This window comes from Phocoena sinus, chromosome 19 (genome assembly GCF_008692025.1).
Source record: "Phocoena sinus isolate mPhoSin1 chromosome 19, mPhoSin1.pri, whole genome shotgun sequence".
Taxonomy (NCBI): domain Eukaryota; kingdom Metazoa; phylum Chordata; class Mammalia; order Artiodactyla; family Phocoenidae; genus Phocoena; species Phocoena sinus.
Window position 1 is genome coordinate 52,147,361 of NC_045781.1, and position 14,195 is coordinate 52,161,555.

Genomic DNA, 14,195 nt, shown 5'->3' on the forward strand with positions numbered 1-14,195 from the left:
CGGACCGGGGCACGAACCCGTGTCCCCTGCATTGGCAGGCGGACTCTCAACCACTGCGCCACGAGGGAAGCCCTGTCAAGGGCTATTGCTAAGACAAATCAAGATTTACTTTGAGGTGGCCACAGGGTCACCTTACCATGAGTCATGTGGGGTAGGGGTAGGGTCTACCTGAACAAACTGGGATTCTGATAGCAAGGAGGAAAGTATGGAATGGATTTGGGGCAGGCTACCTAGAGTACCTTCTACAATGGGTGTGTTAGGAGGAGAGACAAGACAGGGTGAATTGGAGAGGATTCGTGAGGTGCTTCTCCTGCATAGGAGAGGGGAAATGTGCACTTATCCACACAGTCACCTGGAAGACTTTTATTATCTAGGTCTGTGGTTCTCAGAATTTAAAGCATGTTTATCAAGTCTGACTGCACATTGGAATCATCTGGGGGGGCTTAAAAAATATTGATGCCTGAGACCCATAGATTCTGATCAATTGGGATGAAGTCTGAGGTTTCTAGCGTGTAGCCAATATTGAGAACCACTGGTGTAGATCAACAATTCCCAAGGTATTGCCTAAGGAACACTAGCCCTGACTGAAGTGCTTCAATACCAGAAGCCATGGTCATAGGGGTTTGGGAGTCAGTACACACTTTATTGCTCACATTCATCTCACCCCAGAAGACTCACAGTGCACATTTAGCATATTAAAAGCTCTAACAATTCCCATGCTAAAGCACTTGTGTATCCAGTGTTTCCCACGTTTGAGCTAGAAACATTTGGGGGAGGATGACACCTGTCATGAGTTGAATTGTGGCCCCTAAAGAGGTAGGTTGAAGTCCCAGACCCCATACTGGGAAGAAGGCCATGTGGCAACAGAGGCAGAGGTTAGAATGATGCATCTACAAGCCAAGGAACGCCAAGGATTGCTGGCATACGCTAGAAGCTAAAAGAGAGCCTTCCAAAGGAACACGGCCCTGTTGACACCTTGATTTTGGACTTCTATCCTCCAGAACTGTGGAGCAATAAATTTCTGTTGTTTTAAGCTAGCCGGTTTGTGGTACTTTGTTCTGGCAGCCCTAGCAAACTAATATGACACCCATTAGCATCTCCTGGACACAGTTTAGGAAACCCCGAACTAGAATCATTCAAAGGCAACTCCTGACTGACCAAGAAGATGAAATAATTAGTCTGTAGAGGGGATTTCCCCCCCCCGTCCCCGAACTCCAGACAATATTTGTTATATTTCTACTTGAAAATACATTTGAACAAACAGTCTATGATAGTGGTGGCAACTGTATGGAGGTATGTATGTATTTTTCCTTTTTTTTTTTTTTGCTTGCCAGGTTTGGTAACTCTTCTATGGACACAGAAAAATATTGACCTGGAGAGATTATAGAATCACTGGTAAGTGTAGGCCTAAGATGCTGGCCCTCCCCTACTCTACAGATGATTGTGCCTGGACCAACAGCTTAAATTTGGGGCACAGCTGATACAGGTTGAGGGGCCCAGGCCTCTGACAGCAACTCAGGCTGCTCACTGCTGCTTCCAGGCTCCTGTCTTTTACATTTCATGCCCAGGAAACTGAGTATCTTCATCAGTAGCAAATTGACGATCTCTCCTTCCTCTGACAGCTGCAGAGGGAGAAAGAACCATGCAACTTAGGTAGGGCCATTCTCTTTGAGGGCTTTTCTTTCTAAGGGGAAGCCATGGTTTTATCGTCCAATTTGGTCCCTGCCAAAGTCACTTCACTGTTTAGTGTTGCTTTTGTGTTGGAATTGACCTCCTTCTGGGAATCCCAAGGGTGTTCACTCCTGCCTTTATCCCCACAGGGTTCCTTCTTTATCCCCAGGGGAACGGTTCCTTCTTCCCCTCCATTGAGAATGACAAGATGCCCTCCACCCACCCCACCCACCCCCACAAAGGCTATTAGGAATTTGTGTACAAAGACCCTCATTGCTGCTGGGAATGTGAAATGGAAAACAGTTTGGTGGTTTCTCAAAATTTAAACCAAAGTAACCATATGAACATCTTGAAATAAATTTCTGGGCCCAAGATGGAGCTGCTGCTGTGCAGGGTGCCATGTCAGCAAACTGAAACTGGGATAACTTTTGTGTCTCTGTAAAGGCTCCCCTTGACCAGAAAGGCAGTATATCCAGTCAGCTAATCCCCAAACACCAGGCAAATTCCAGGCTCTATACTTATTTCCTCTTCCTTCTCATCCCAAACAAGGTTGACTCTGTGGCCCTGGCCAATCAGATACTTTCTATTTTCCGCTTCCTTGTTTATTATTCTTTACCCTGCAAAAGCTTCCTGCTTTCCACTCCATTTTGCAGGTCTCTGAATGGAGACAGTCCACTTCATGAAAAGTTAAAGTTTTTTTGTCATCACCTAAATTGTTTTCTTTAGTCATTTTTCCAGTGGGTTCTCAATCTTGGCTGTGTATGCAAACCACATGGGAGATTTCAAGATACCAGTGCTTGGATCCTTCTCCTAGGAATTCTGTTTTTATTGGTCTCAGGTGTAGTGGCAGGCATTGCCAAAAGCCCCCAGGTGTTTCTAATGTACAGTCAGGGCTGGGAATCACTGATGTAATGAACAGAGTCCCACGAATCAGGAGACGTGATTCTAGTCTGCCCTTCATTTGCCATGATCTTGGGGAATTAATTTCCTCCTTCTGGGCCTCAGTTTCCCATCCCATGTGCAAAGGTCCCCTGGCCGTCAGAGCAGAGGTTCTGAAAATGCAGTCCCCAGACTGGTAGCATCACATCATCTGGAAACTTGTTAGAATTGCAGATTCTCAAGCTCCACCCCAGATCTCCCCAGTCAGAAACTCTGGGGGTGGGACCTGGGAATTTGTGTTTTGATGAGCCTTCCAAGGGATTATGATTGGCGGTTTTTTGGTTTGTTTTAAACATTATATCTATCTGTCTGTCTATCTATCTATAAGTATAGTTGATTTACAATGTTAGTTTCAGGTGTACAGCATAGTGATTCAGTACCTTTATAGGTTTTACTCCATTAAAAGTTATTCCAGAGACTTACCTGGTGGTCCAGTGGTTAAGAATCCACCTGCCGATGCAGAGGACGTGGGTTTGCCCGCTGGTCAGGGAACTAAGATCGCACATGCCGTGGGGCAACTAAGCCCATGCCCCGCAAATACTGAGCCTGTGTGCCACAACTAGAGAAGCCTGCACACCACAACGAAAAAGATCCCGCATACCACAACGAAGATCCCGCGTGCCACAACTAAGACCCGGTGCAGCCTAATTAATTAAAAGTTATTACAGAATAAGGGCTATAATTCACTTGGGAATTATATTATATATATATATATATATATATATATATATATCCTTGTTGCGTGCCTATTTTATTTTTTATTTTTTTGGCCATACTGCACAGCATGTAGCATCTTAGTTCCCCGACCAGGGATCGAGCCCATGCCCCCTGCAGTGGAAGCGCAGAGTCTTAACCACTGGACCACCAGGGAAGTCCCAATTTTATACATAGTACTTCGTATATGATGCATTTTAAAGTTGGAGGACCATGGTGTTAGAGCAGCCACATAGAGCATCAGGGGCTTAGGCAGGCAGCAGCTGCAACTGTTACAGTCCCTCTTGGGCTGGCAGTTCACAAGACCAGTTCCTGGAGATATCCTCACGGGTGCCGTGGAAAGAGCACATGCCAGAGGGACCTGGGTTCAAATCTTGCCTGCCTTGTGGGAAAGCTGATAATGTCTTCAGGCCTCAGTTTCCTCATCTGCAATAGTGTTAACACCAGTGCCTCAGGATCATTGTGAAGAGGAAATAGAAGTGTGTGTGTGTGTGCGTGTGTGTGTGCACATGTAGTAATAATAGCTGTTATTACTTAGAGCAGTAATGATGGGCCTGTTTTAAAACATGCCCTGTCCCTGGTGGGTCTGCGTCCTGCTTTGATACATAGAAGCAGAGAGAGAGTATCAGTTGTTCAGAGTGGCAGGAAAACACCTATTATGTGGAAATAAGCTATTCCTGGCCTGTCCTTAACCCCAGGGGACCCCTGCCAGGTGTCCTCCTTTGGGGCTTGCTCCCTGTGTTCCTTGGTGCTGTAATAGTGCCATGGAGGAGATGGAGGTTCACATGGGTTCACTAACTCACCTGCGACTACACAGCTAACAGGAGCAGTGCCAGGGTTTCAAACCTAGGGCTCTCTGACTCTAGAGCGTGCTGGGAGACACAGTGTGTGTGGGCCCTGAGTGTCCCTGCACATTCGTGCTGAGTATTCCAGGAATGCAAGGCTCTGGCGGGGCTTTACCCAGGCATCGTCTCAGGGCTGAGTTTGCAGTGAGCAGTCTCAAGGGATGAGGTGACATCCTCCTTCAGACAAAGAGCAGGCTTGCTTCTGCCACTGTAGAAACAGTGAATGCTCCAAGCTCAGTGTTCCTCCTTGGTACTGTAACTCACTGCATGGGCAAGCATCTGTCGTGGCCCTTCCTAGGGAACTGACTTCAAACACCATGAAGCTCTGCTACTGCTTTTGCTGTGAGTAATGAAATCCTTTGTCTCTGACCTAGGAGTCTTGTGTCTTCTGCCAGCATCCATGAAACAGGCTAGTGTGTTAGCTTATGAGTAGGGTAAGACCTCAGACCCTGCATAATTCTTGGTTAAGGTTAAGAGCCTTCACCACTTCCTACTTGCCTGGTGGCGGACACTTTACGTCGTACTAAGTTTCCCATCCCTGTATTGGCTCTAGCAGAGGCCACCAGGCTTGGTGCACCAGGCTGAGAATGCTGGAAGCAGGATTTCCCTTCGAACTCTGAGATTGCACAGTTTCCAGGGGCCTGAAAATATGACCTGAATGCCTCTGAATCCCCCAGCCCCTCCCCACAATGATACAATGAGCTTGGCTCGGCCCTGTTTTGAAAGCTGCACCCTCCAATCAGACCTGGACTTGAGCAAATGTCTTTCCTCTGCCGCATGTGAATCCAGTGAGCCTTACCTTGACGCACTTTGGCGATCAGTCCCCAAGGGGACCACGTAACCTCCTCCCTGGTACACAGTGAGTTAGCCCCAGGTGGGATACCCTCGGCGCTGGCTCTGGCTCTGGTACTGCCAAGCCTGGGAAAAGTCATTGCTGTTATTGAGGACGGAGGCATTCCAGCCTTCCCCATAGTCTGACAGGTCTTCAACATCCAGGGAATATGGCACACGGCATCCATCAAGAGAAGCCTGCAGGGCTTCCCTGTTGGCGCAGTGGTTGAGAGTCCGCCTGCCGACGCAGGGGACACGGTTTCGTGCCCCAGTCCGGGAAGATCCCACGTGCCGCGGAGCGGCTGGGCCCGTGAGCCATGGCCGCTGGGCCTGTGCGTCCAGAGCCTGTGATCTGCAACGGGAGAGGCCACAACAGTGAGAGGCCTGCGTACCGAAAAAAACAAAACAAAAAAAAAGAGAAGCCTGCAGCTGCAGGGCAAGAGCGCAAGAGCTTTCCTGGACCCTCACTTGGCGAATCTGGGCACTGCCCACCAGCTTGGGGTTCCCATCAGTGATAAAGCCTGGAGATGAGAAACAAGTGGATAAATCTAGCCATCAACATCATCTTAACACATCCCAAGCTTTCTGGCCTGGAGGCTAATGTGAATTTCAGTGTGCCCGTTGTAGAATTAGCCAAGAGAAGTTCATGGCCAACCACAGACTACATTCAACCATTCATCACCATCTCCCCACCTTGGACCTGGTCTACTTCTTGCATAACTTCTCTTGGGGAATGGCAACTTCTACCCAGTCATCAACTTGGAGACCATTTATGTCCTTCCCCTCGATGCCCGCATCCTAAGGGTCAACGAGGCCCACCAATAGTACCTTTTCAATGTTGTCTGCACCCACCCCGTCTCTCCATCGCCTCTGCCCCCATCCCTACATCAGTCGCATCATTTTTGCCCAGCATCCTAACTTACCTACCCTCAACTCCAACTTCCAATGCAGCTTCTACCACAGATTTGATTATGTTACTGCCTCACCGAGAAGCTGTCAGTGGCTCCTCACTCCCTTAAGCACAAACTATGAGCTTCCAGAGCCTTCATGATCTGGCCCCTGTTCCTCTCTCCTGCTCTGCTTTTCGTGGGTCCTCAACTCCTACCGTACACTGAAGTCGCACTCCACACTCTGTAGTTCCAGGAAGTATAGTGCCTCGGTGTTTCAGGCTTGCCTTTTCTCATGTTGTCCCTTCTGCCTGGCACACCATTTCTGCCTGGCCAATTCCTGCTCAGTTATCTAAGAAGGAGGTTCTCCACTCTGCATCCAGGGAGGGCTAGGGACCCTCAGAGGGTCTCTCCTTCAAAGCATATGGCTCTGTGGTTATTGGTTCTCTGTAAGGCTGAAGTTGACAGTGACCCACAGCTGTTCCCAGAAGGGAGCTGACCCACGTCCTGGGGTGGGTGGACGGTACCTGGGTGATGACTGTCCAGGTTGCTCACGAGGGTGGTGTTGGCCCACGTGAATAAGTCCTGAAAGTCCAGCACGGCTGAAAAGCCTCGGGTGAAGCTGTGCCCAAGGTGTCTGTTGAAGTGGTAGGCGCTGGGGTCCCCCTGCCCGTAGGCCACCAGCAGCGGCATCCACAGGGAGCCCAGGTGCGCTGGGAAGGGAGGCACAGCCCCTGGTCAGGCAGAGGCCCCAGCTCCTACCAAGTCCAGGGCAGGAACTGGAAAGGCACATGGCTCAGAACAGTTGAGGTCTTGTAGACCAGCCACTCGCCCCTCTGGTGACAAAGGAATCAGTCCTTATAAGGACAGCAGAAAGTAGTAAAGTTCACAGGCCATGAGCCTCCTGCCTGGGTTCAAATCCCAGCTCTGCCACTTCCTATCCATGTGCCCTTCACAAGTGACTTAACCCCTCTGTACCTCCCTCTCCTCATCTGTGAAATGGGGATAATTCTGTCACACAGGGTTGTGGTGAGGGAGTCAACAAATTAATATTTATAAAGCACTTAAAATACTGCCTGAACGGATTTCGTGCTGTATGAATGTTTCTTAAATAGAATGTTTTTTAAATGGGGCTCTGGGGAGTTCCCTGGCGGTCCAGCGGTTAGGTCTCGGAGCGTCCACTGCAGGAGGCAGGGGTTCAATCCCTGGTCGGAGAACTAAGGTCCCACATGCTGCATGGTGTGGCCAAAAAAAAAAAAAAAAAATGAGGCTCTGCCATGTTGCAGTGCTGAGGATAGAGCAATAAAGATGACAGACGTGTTCCCTGCCCTCATGGAGCACACCTGTAGACAGGTGAGTGTGACCTAAGGGCCCACTAGGTACAAAGATTTAGTTTAGGAGGCCCGACATCAGAATCATGTTGGGGGATGCAGAACGTTACTGAACCAGAATCTCTGGGCCCAGGGCCTGGGAATCTGCATTCTGGCACACCCGCTCCAAGATGACTTGTTGGGGTTCTGCCCACATCTGTCTTGTTTTTCATTCTGTACATGCAGCTCCTACGCAAGCTCCGCCACTCTGTGGTTTGGCCACATGGGCTCCCCGTGGGAGGGCAGGCCAGGGCTGCGGCAGGGTCAGCGCCCTCCTCGGAAGCAGCCCTCACCAGTGACCTGGTGGGTGGCAACTAGGGGGTGCGTACTACGCTCGCCCCTCCCGAGGTCTCAGCAGGACTGAGCCCCAGTTGCCCACATGGAACCCACTCACCAACCGCCTTCCATCGGCTTCCGTCTCTTTCCTGCACTTTTTCCTACCAGTGCTTCTCAGGATCGCCTCCCAAACCAACTACTTATGCCCAGATCTGCCTGTGGGGGAACCCAGACTAAGACACACAGGGAGGTTTGAAAGCGTCTGGTCAGCGGGCCAGAGGAGCCTCTCTGACGACACAGCCTTTGGGCTGAGAATTGAAGAATAAAAGGAATTAACCAGAGGAAAAGGCAGGGAGGAGGGTGCGCACATTCCAGGCAGACTAGATGCCAGAGGGCCTGGGTCAGGAGCTGCGGGACGGCAGTGTCACTGGAGCTGAGGGCACAAGGGGCCGAGAGAGGTGGCCTGGGTGGGTGGAGCACAGCAGGGAGTTTGGATGTTATCTAGGGGCCTGGAAGAGCCACGGAAGGATTTTAAGTTTAGGGGAGAAGCTGGGGAGGGTAGATATCTGGGGCGATGGGCCCAGAAGCAGTGTGGGCCTGTCAGAGATTGTACCACATCTGCTCAAATCTATGTTGAGAACCAGCGAGTGGGAGGGTTGCTCGTAAGTAATCTTGGCTGCCTACCCAAGATTTCTCTGATTAAGGCAAGTGCTTTGTGTTCCTTGAGGTGGGTGGTTTTCATCTTCTCAACGTCAGAGGCCAGAGGCTTCTGGTAGATGTCCCTTCTGCTGTTTCTTCGTGCTTGGAACAAGGCAGAGGGGTCTGTGAAAGCAAGGGCACAAGGACAGTCCCCCAAATGGGCAGTGGAACCAGCTTGTACGTTTGCAACCAAGAGACTCCCCTCACCAGGTACAACGGGATCCACTGTTCCTCCTCCTTGGGAGCCATTTCCCAACGCTACCCTCCATGCCTCTGCCCATGCCATCCCAGTGCTCAGAATTCCGTCCCTTCTTCTCCCGCTGGAGAATTCTCCTCATACTGAAAGCACAGATGCCTTCCTCACCTGAAGTCTTACTGATTCCTGGATGCTGTCTTTCTGTGTTCCTGAACTCTAAGATGGATCCCAGTGCTTCCAAAACTTGGAAGGATGGAAGGATGAAGGTTACTAATATCTCAAAGTCCTGTTATATGTCATTCCAAGTATCTTCTTTTTCAAACCACCTTATTGACCTATAAATTTCATAATTTCACCCGTTAGAAGCCTGCAATTCGGTGATTTTAGTAAATTTGTAGAGTTGTGCCACCATCACCACAACCTACTTTTAGAACATTTCTGTCACCCCCAAAGGTTTCCTCATGTCCCTAAAATTGGTCTCTGCTCCCACTCTATCCCCACCCTTAGCCCCATTAATGTTCTTTCTGTCTTCATAGATTCTTTTTTCTGGACTTTTCATATAAATGGAATCATATGTACATAGTTTCTTGTATCTGGCATCTTTCACTTAGCACAATGGTTTGGTGTTTGTCCATGTTGTGTATATTAGTAGTTCGTTTCTTTTTCTTTCCCTTTCTTTTTTTTTTTTTTCTCCCGCACCACGTGGCTTGCAGGACCTTAGTTCCCTGACCAGGGATCAGACCTGGGCCCCCTGCAGTGGAAGCGCAGAGTCCTAACCAATGGACGGCCAGGGAATTCCCTATAGTTAGTTTCTTTTTATTGTTGAGTAATATTCCATTGTACGGACATACTACCTTTTGTTTATCCATTCACCTGTTGATGGACATTTGGATTACTCCTCGTTTGGTCTATTAAGAATAATGTTGGTATGAATGTGTTGTGTGGACATATATTTTCATTTCTCCTGGGTAGATTCCTAGGAGTGGCTAAATATCTTTTGACAGTTACAAATGAAGCTTCTGTGAACATTTGTGTACAAGTTCCTATATGAAAATAATTCTTCATTTCTCTGGGATAAATGCCCAAGAGTGTAATTTCTGGGGTGTATAGTAAGCCCATATTTAGTTTTGAAAGGAACTGCCAAACTTTTCCAGAATGGCTTTCCCACCAGCAACGTATGAATGCTCCAGTTTCTCTGCATCCTTGTCAGCATTTGGTGTTATCACTCTTTTTAGCCAGTCTGATAGGGGTATATTGACCCATCTATCCTTTGGATCCATGCCCCTCTGTCCACCCCCACTGCTAATGCATGCCACCTCTAGTCTGGACCATTTCAGTAGTCTTCCTACTGGCCTCTGCACTTCTACTTTTGACCCAATACCTCTGGTCTCCAAGAGCAGTCACAAAATCACAAGTCCGATCATGCTGCTCTCCTATTTCAAACACTCCAAAACCCCGGCATGGCCCCGGGCCCTACAGGGCCCTGTATGACCTGCTCCCCATCCACCTCTCTGCCCTCATCTTGAAGCATTTCTTCCATGCACACACAGCTCCCCATGCTCTGGCCACCCTGTCAGTAATTGCTATAAAATGACAAGCTCTTGTCCCACCTCAGGGCCTTTGCACATGCCCAGTGTTCAGACCCTCCCTCTCCCATCCTCTAGGAGCCACCCTCTTATTCTACCCCCTCATTCTCTCTTACAAGTCGTGTTGTGCATTTACTTGTTTAATGTGTCTTCCCAGATGGGCTGTTCATTCCAAGAGCAGCAACGTGTTCCATCCAGTCAGTGCTGTGTTGCCAGGGCTGAGGCTGAGAGTGGGGATTGACTTCAGATGGGCAAGAGGGAACTTTTGGGGGTAAGTTCCAAAAAGCTGTTCTAAATCTGAATTGTGGTGATAGTTGCACGACTCTATAAATTTACTAAAATCAGGAATTATACACTTACAGTGACTGGATTTTATGTAAATCATGTTCCGAAGCCATCGTACTGCCTGGCACACAGAAAGTACTCCCTGGATAATTGCCAAAGGAATTACTGAATGAATATTTGATTGGTCAGGAGGCTGTCGTCTCTTTGGAGAAAAATTACTCTTTTGACTTGGGAAGATGGTTTTAATGGACTTTTTGGATCTACAAAGCCAAATCCTTATTGTAGGGCAGAAGAATACAGTCCCATGAGGAGGTCACCACACTGCATGATGATGTAGGGATGTGGGCTTTCGTTTGTTCCCGTTTTACTTTCCCTGAAAGTCAAAATCTCTGTATAGACTATTATTAGAGTGTTGAATCTGTTCTGTTTGCTTGTTTGTTTTTTGTAATTCTCTTATTGGAGACACCCTCAGGAGTTTCGGCTGGGAAGTGAGAAATCAGGTTGGGGGGAAGAGGGCTGGTCGTGGGCTCCTCTGACCAGTCAGCATGGCTGTGTTCCACTAAAACTCTTTACAAAAACAGGCTCTGGGCTAGATTTGGCCCCCTGGCTGTTGTTTGCAGACCTTTGTCTTAGAACCCTAATTATAGCTCCCTCACACCCCTCACGCACACAAGCTTGTTGTGTTTTGGTTGTCTAATGACCTGAGCCCTGGGGAAGAAAGCTGCTTGCTTGGGATTACACAGAGGATGAAGGCCCTTGAAGAACGTGGACCCCATGGTGCCTCTTCATGCTTAGGTGTCAGAGAGAAGGGCTCGGATAGGGGAGGAACAGGTTGCCCAAGAGACAGAGGAAGAGTCACTTGTCCCGGGATGGATTGGGGGTGCTTCAATAGTCAGGGTGAAGGCTGATGGGGAGCGAAGGTCTGAGGCCGGGACCACCCAGTGTCTGGGCTCCACGGGGCTTTCTCAGCCTTGTCAGGTTCCAGAGCCCTGCCTGCACCTGGGCACCATTACCTGGGCCAGAGACACGTCCCGGGAGGGGGGCCACAGGCTCCTCCTCGTCCTCCACTGTCTTCAACACCAGCGCACAGAAAGCAGCGAACCCCAGCACCTGGAAGGCACCCACTGTGAACCCCAAGCCTGTGTTGGAAACTCCCTGTCAATTCCTGGTCTGAGCTTGGGTAGAACGGGAGCCACACTTGTGTCCTGGGTGCAGGAGCCATGCTCTGGGAAAGCCATCCTCTGCAGAGAGGGGACGTGGTCATAAAGGGGCAGGGGCAGGGCTTGCGTGCCTGGCCACCAACCAGGCAGAGACCAGCAAATCCTTGAGTTCACGCTGCTTCCGGCATTCTCCTGCCCTCCCACCTGCTGGCCTTTCTCCTACCCCTCAGCCTGGTGACTCACTAGCATAGCTGCTTACACCTGCCTCCTCCCTCCTTCCCTCCCTCCCTTTCTTTCCGTGTTAAGTAATTCCTTCCATTACATCGTCTGTGTACCTTCAGTGCACAAGCACAGTAGGATTCTGTGGTTTGATTGGGGAACAAAAAGGTTCAGGTCTCTGTTCTTAATATTCTCAGACTAGATTGAGGGAGGTGTCAGGAGCTGTTTAAGTCCCTGACGAAGGCTGTTAAGGGAAGAATGAGGGTGGGGGAATTCTGTGATGCCTCGTAGGTGGAAGGATTTTCTCTAAATATTCCCTCACTTCTGCAGCTCCCCTGACACAGTATTCCTACTGCCTGGCTCCTTCCAGGCGGGGCTCAGGGTCTCTTTGACTCTCACTGCTCTCTTGCGTAATTTTACATTTTCAGAAATAGGAGTGTATTTCCAGTTCATGCACACATTTAATGGCTTGGTGGGTTTTTTTCTGAAGGTAAAGCTTGTGTAAGTTGCTGGCTCATCTCACAATCAAAAGCATCCTAGGGGCTTCCCTGGTGGCGCAGTGGTTGAGGGTCCGCCTGCCGATGCAGGGACACGGGTTCGTGCCCTGGTCTGGGAGGATCCCACATGCCGCGGAGCGGCTGGCCGCGTGAGCCATGGCCGCTGAGCCTGCGCGTCCGGAGCCTGTCCTCCGCAGCGGGAGAGGCCGCAGCGGTGAGAGGCCCGCGTAACGCATAAAAAAAAAAAAAAAAAAAAAAAAAAGCATCCTAGACCTGAGGAAATATGATATCATTCCTATTTATACATGTGGCCTAAGGGCAAGATTTTTTGGTGACCTTATTCTCTTAACCTCAGGTTTTCTCATCTGTAAAATGGAGGTGAGACCCCTCCTAAGGGTGATTGTGATGGTGAAATGTCAGCATCTGGCCCTGAGGGAGCATGGGTTATCCTGGTAGTTACCTTCCTGCCCCAGGTCCACCCAGAAGCAGTGCTCCAAGTGGGTTTGTTGAATGAATAGATTGAATAGATGAAGGAATTGCTGAAGCCTAAGAACTGGGCAGCTGGCAGGAGGGAAATCATGGGTGGAGGGAAGGAGGGCAGGAGGGCAGCCACACAGGGGTCCTGACCTTCAGGGGCTGGGTGACAAACACACTCTCCCCGAAGGAGATGGCCATGGAGATGAGCCACTTGAGGGGGCTGACCCGCCCGTAGTGCAGGCCATAAGAGCATGGTGAAGAAGGCTGCCACTCCGCTGGTAGCTGCCACCAGGAGCCAGCCCACCAAGACACACCACCAGGGGAGGCCTCGAGGGGGCTTGCTTGCCTGCAGGGAGCTGCAAGAGAGGATGGGTATAATCAGGGGGCACCATTTGGGCTCCAGTTCAAACCCTGCCCCAACCCTACCAGCTGTGTGACCTTGGCCAAGCTCCTTGACCCCTCAGACCCTCAGTATTCTCCTCTATCCTATTCTGTATTCTATCCGGTACACGTACATATATTCTATTCAGGTCACTTTTATTCAGTGCTTACTAGGAGCCAGTCCCCATGCAAACTGCTTTATACAGGTTTTATCTGTTATTCCTCATGGCAAGCCTAGAAGGCTGGTACTTAAGTTTTTATTATGAAAATTCCCCATCATACGGAAATCAGTGAGTAGAGTGAATCCTCGTCAACTACTTCCAACAACCATCACCTCCTTGTCAAACGTGTATCATCTATCCCCACATGCTTTCTTTTTTTTCTGGAATATTTAAAAATAAATTTCACACGTAATATAAAATCATCACCAATTATTTTAGAATACATCTCAAAAAATGGTCATTTTTTCACTGAATTATGGTGCTGTTGTTGGGGAAGAAAAAAATTTCCCTCTACCCTTTCTACATTCTTCTGGCTGGTCTAATTAACACGAGACAGATTAATAGGAGAAAAAAAAATTTAATTACATATATATAGGGGCTCCAGAAGAATATAAGGCTCAAGGACAAGTTAGGCAACTGAGGGTTATGTGGCATCTCAGAGAAAAATGGGGTAGGGGTTTGGGACCTCAAAGGGGAGGAAGGCAGTTCACATGGAGATGAAAGCAAATGTTTGGTAAACAAAATGTTTGCTATGCCAGCAGTGACAATGGGACCCTGGAGAGGACTTCGGTCTCCAGGCCCTTCCACGCTTAGCCCACATGCTGCTCTTCATGGACCAGGCCCTTTTAAATTCTTCTTAGGTTTGAACCAGGAGATAGGCATTATCATTCCCATGTTACAGGTAAGGAAACTATGGCTCAGAGAGGACGAGGGGCTTGTCCAAGAGTGTGCAGCTAGGAAACACCCACGTGAAAATGGTTATAAACTGTAAAGTGCTGTACAAAGGGCTCTAACCGTCATCTGGCAAAATCACCCTGTTCAAAGTCCTCTTCCCTGAATTTGTGCAGTCCATAATCGCTGCTTCTTGGGGAGATCTGGATGAATAACCTTCCAAGGTACCGGGATGTGCTCTCCCTGCAGGCCCCAGGCTGGGAGCACCC

At 49.2% G+C, this 14,195-nt stretch overlaps 1 protein-coding gene across 1 annotated transcript in view; it reads right to left on the reverse strand.

The window, feature by feature from the left end:
* Positions 1-1,460: 1,460 nt before the first annotated feature.
* The window catches only part of PKD1L2 (polycystin 1 like 2), an 83,042-nt gene continuing 70,307 nt past the window's right edge, over positions 1,461-14,195 (reverse strand). Inside the window, 9 exon segments of the mRNA XM_032614834.1 lie at positions 1,461-1,622; positions 4,664-4,718; positions 4,969-5,198; positions 5,424-5,521; positions 6,415-6,600; positions 8,218-8,355; positions 11,313-11,409; positions 12,803-12,898; positions 12,900-13,008. Of these exon segments, the coding sequence (XP_032470725.1) occupies positions 1,461-1,622; positions 4,664-4,718; positions 4,969-5,198; positions 5,424-5,521; positions 6,415-6,600; positions 8,218-8,355; positions 11,313-11,409; positions 12,803-12,898; positions 12,900-13,008 (1,171 nt within the window).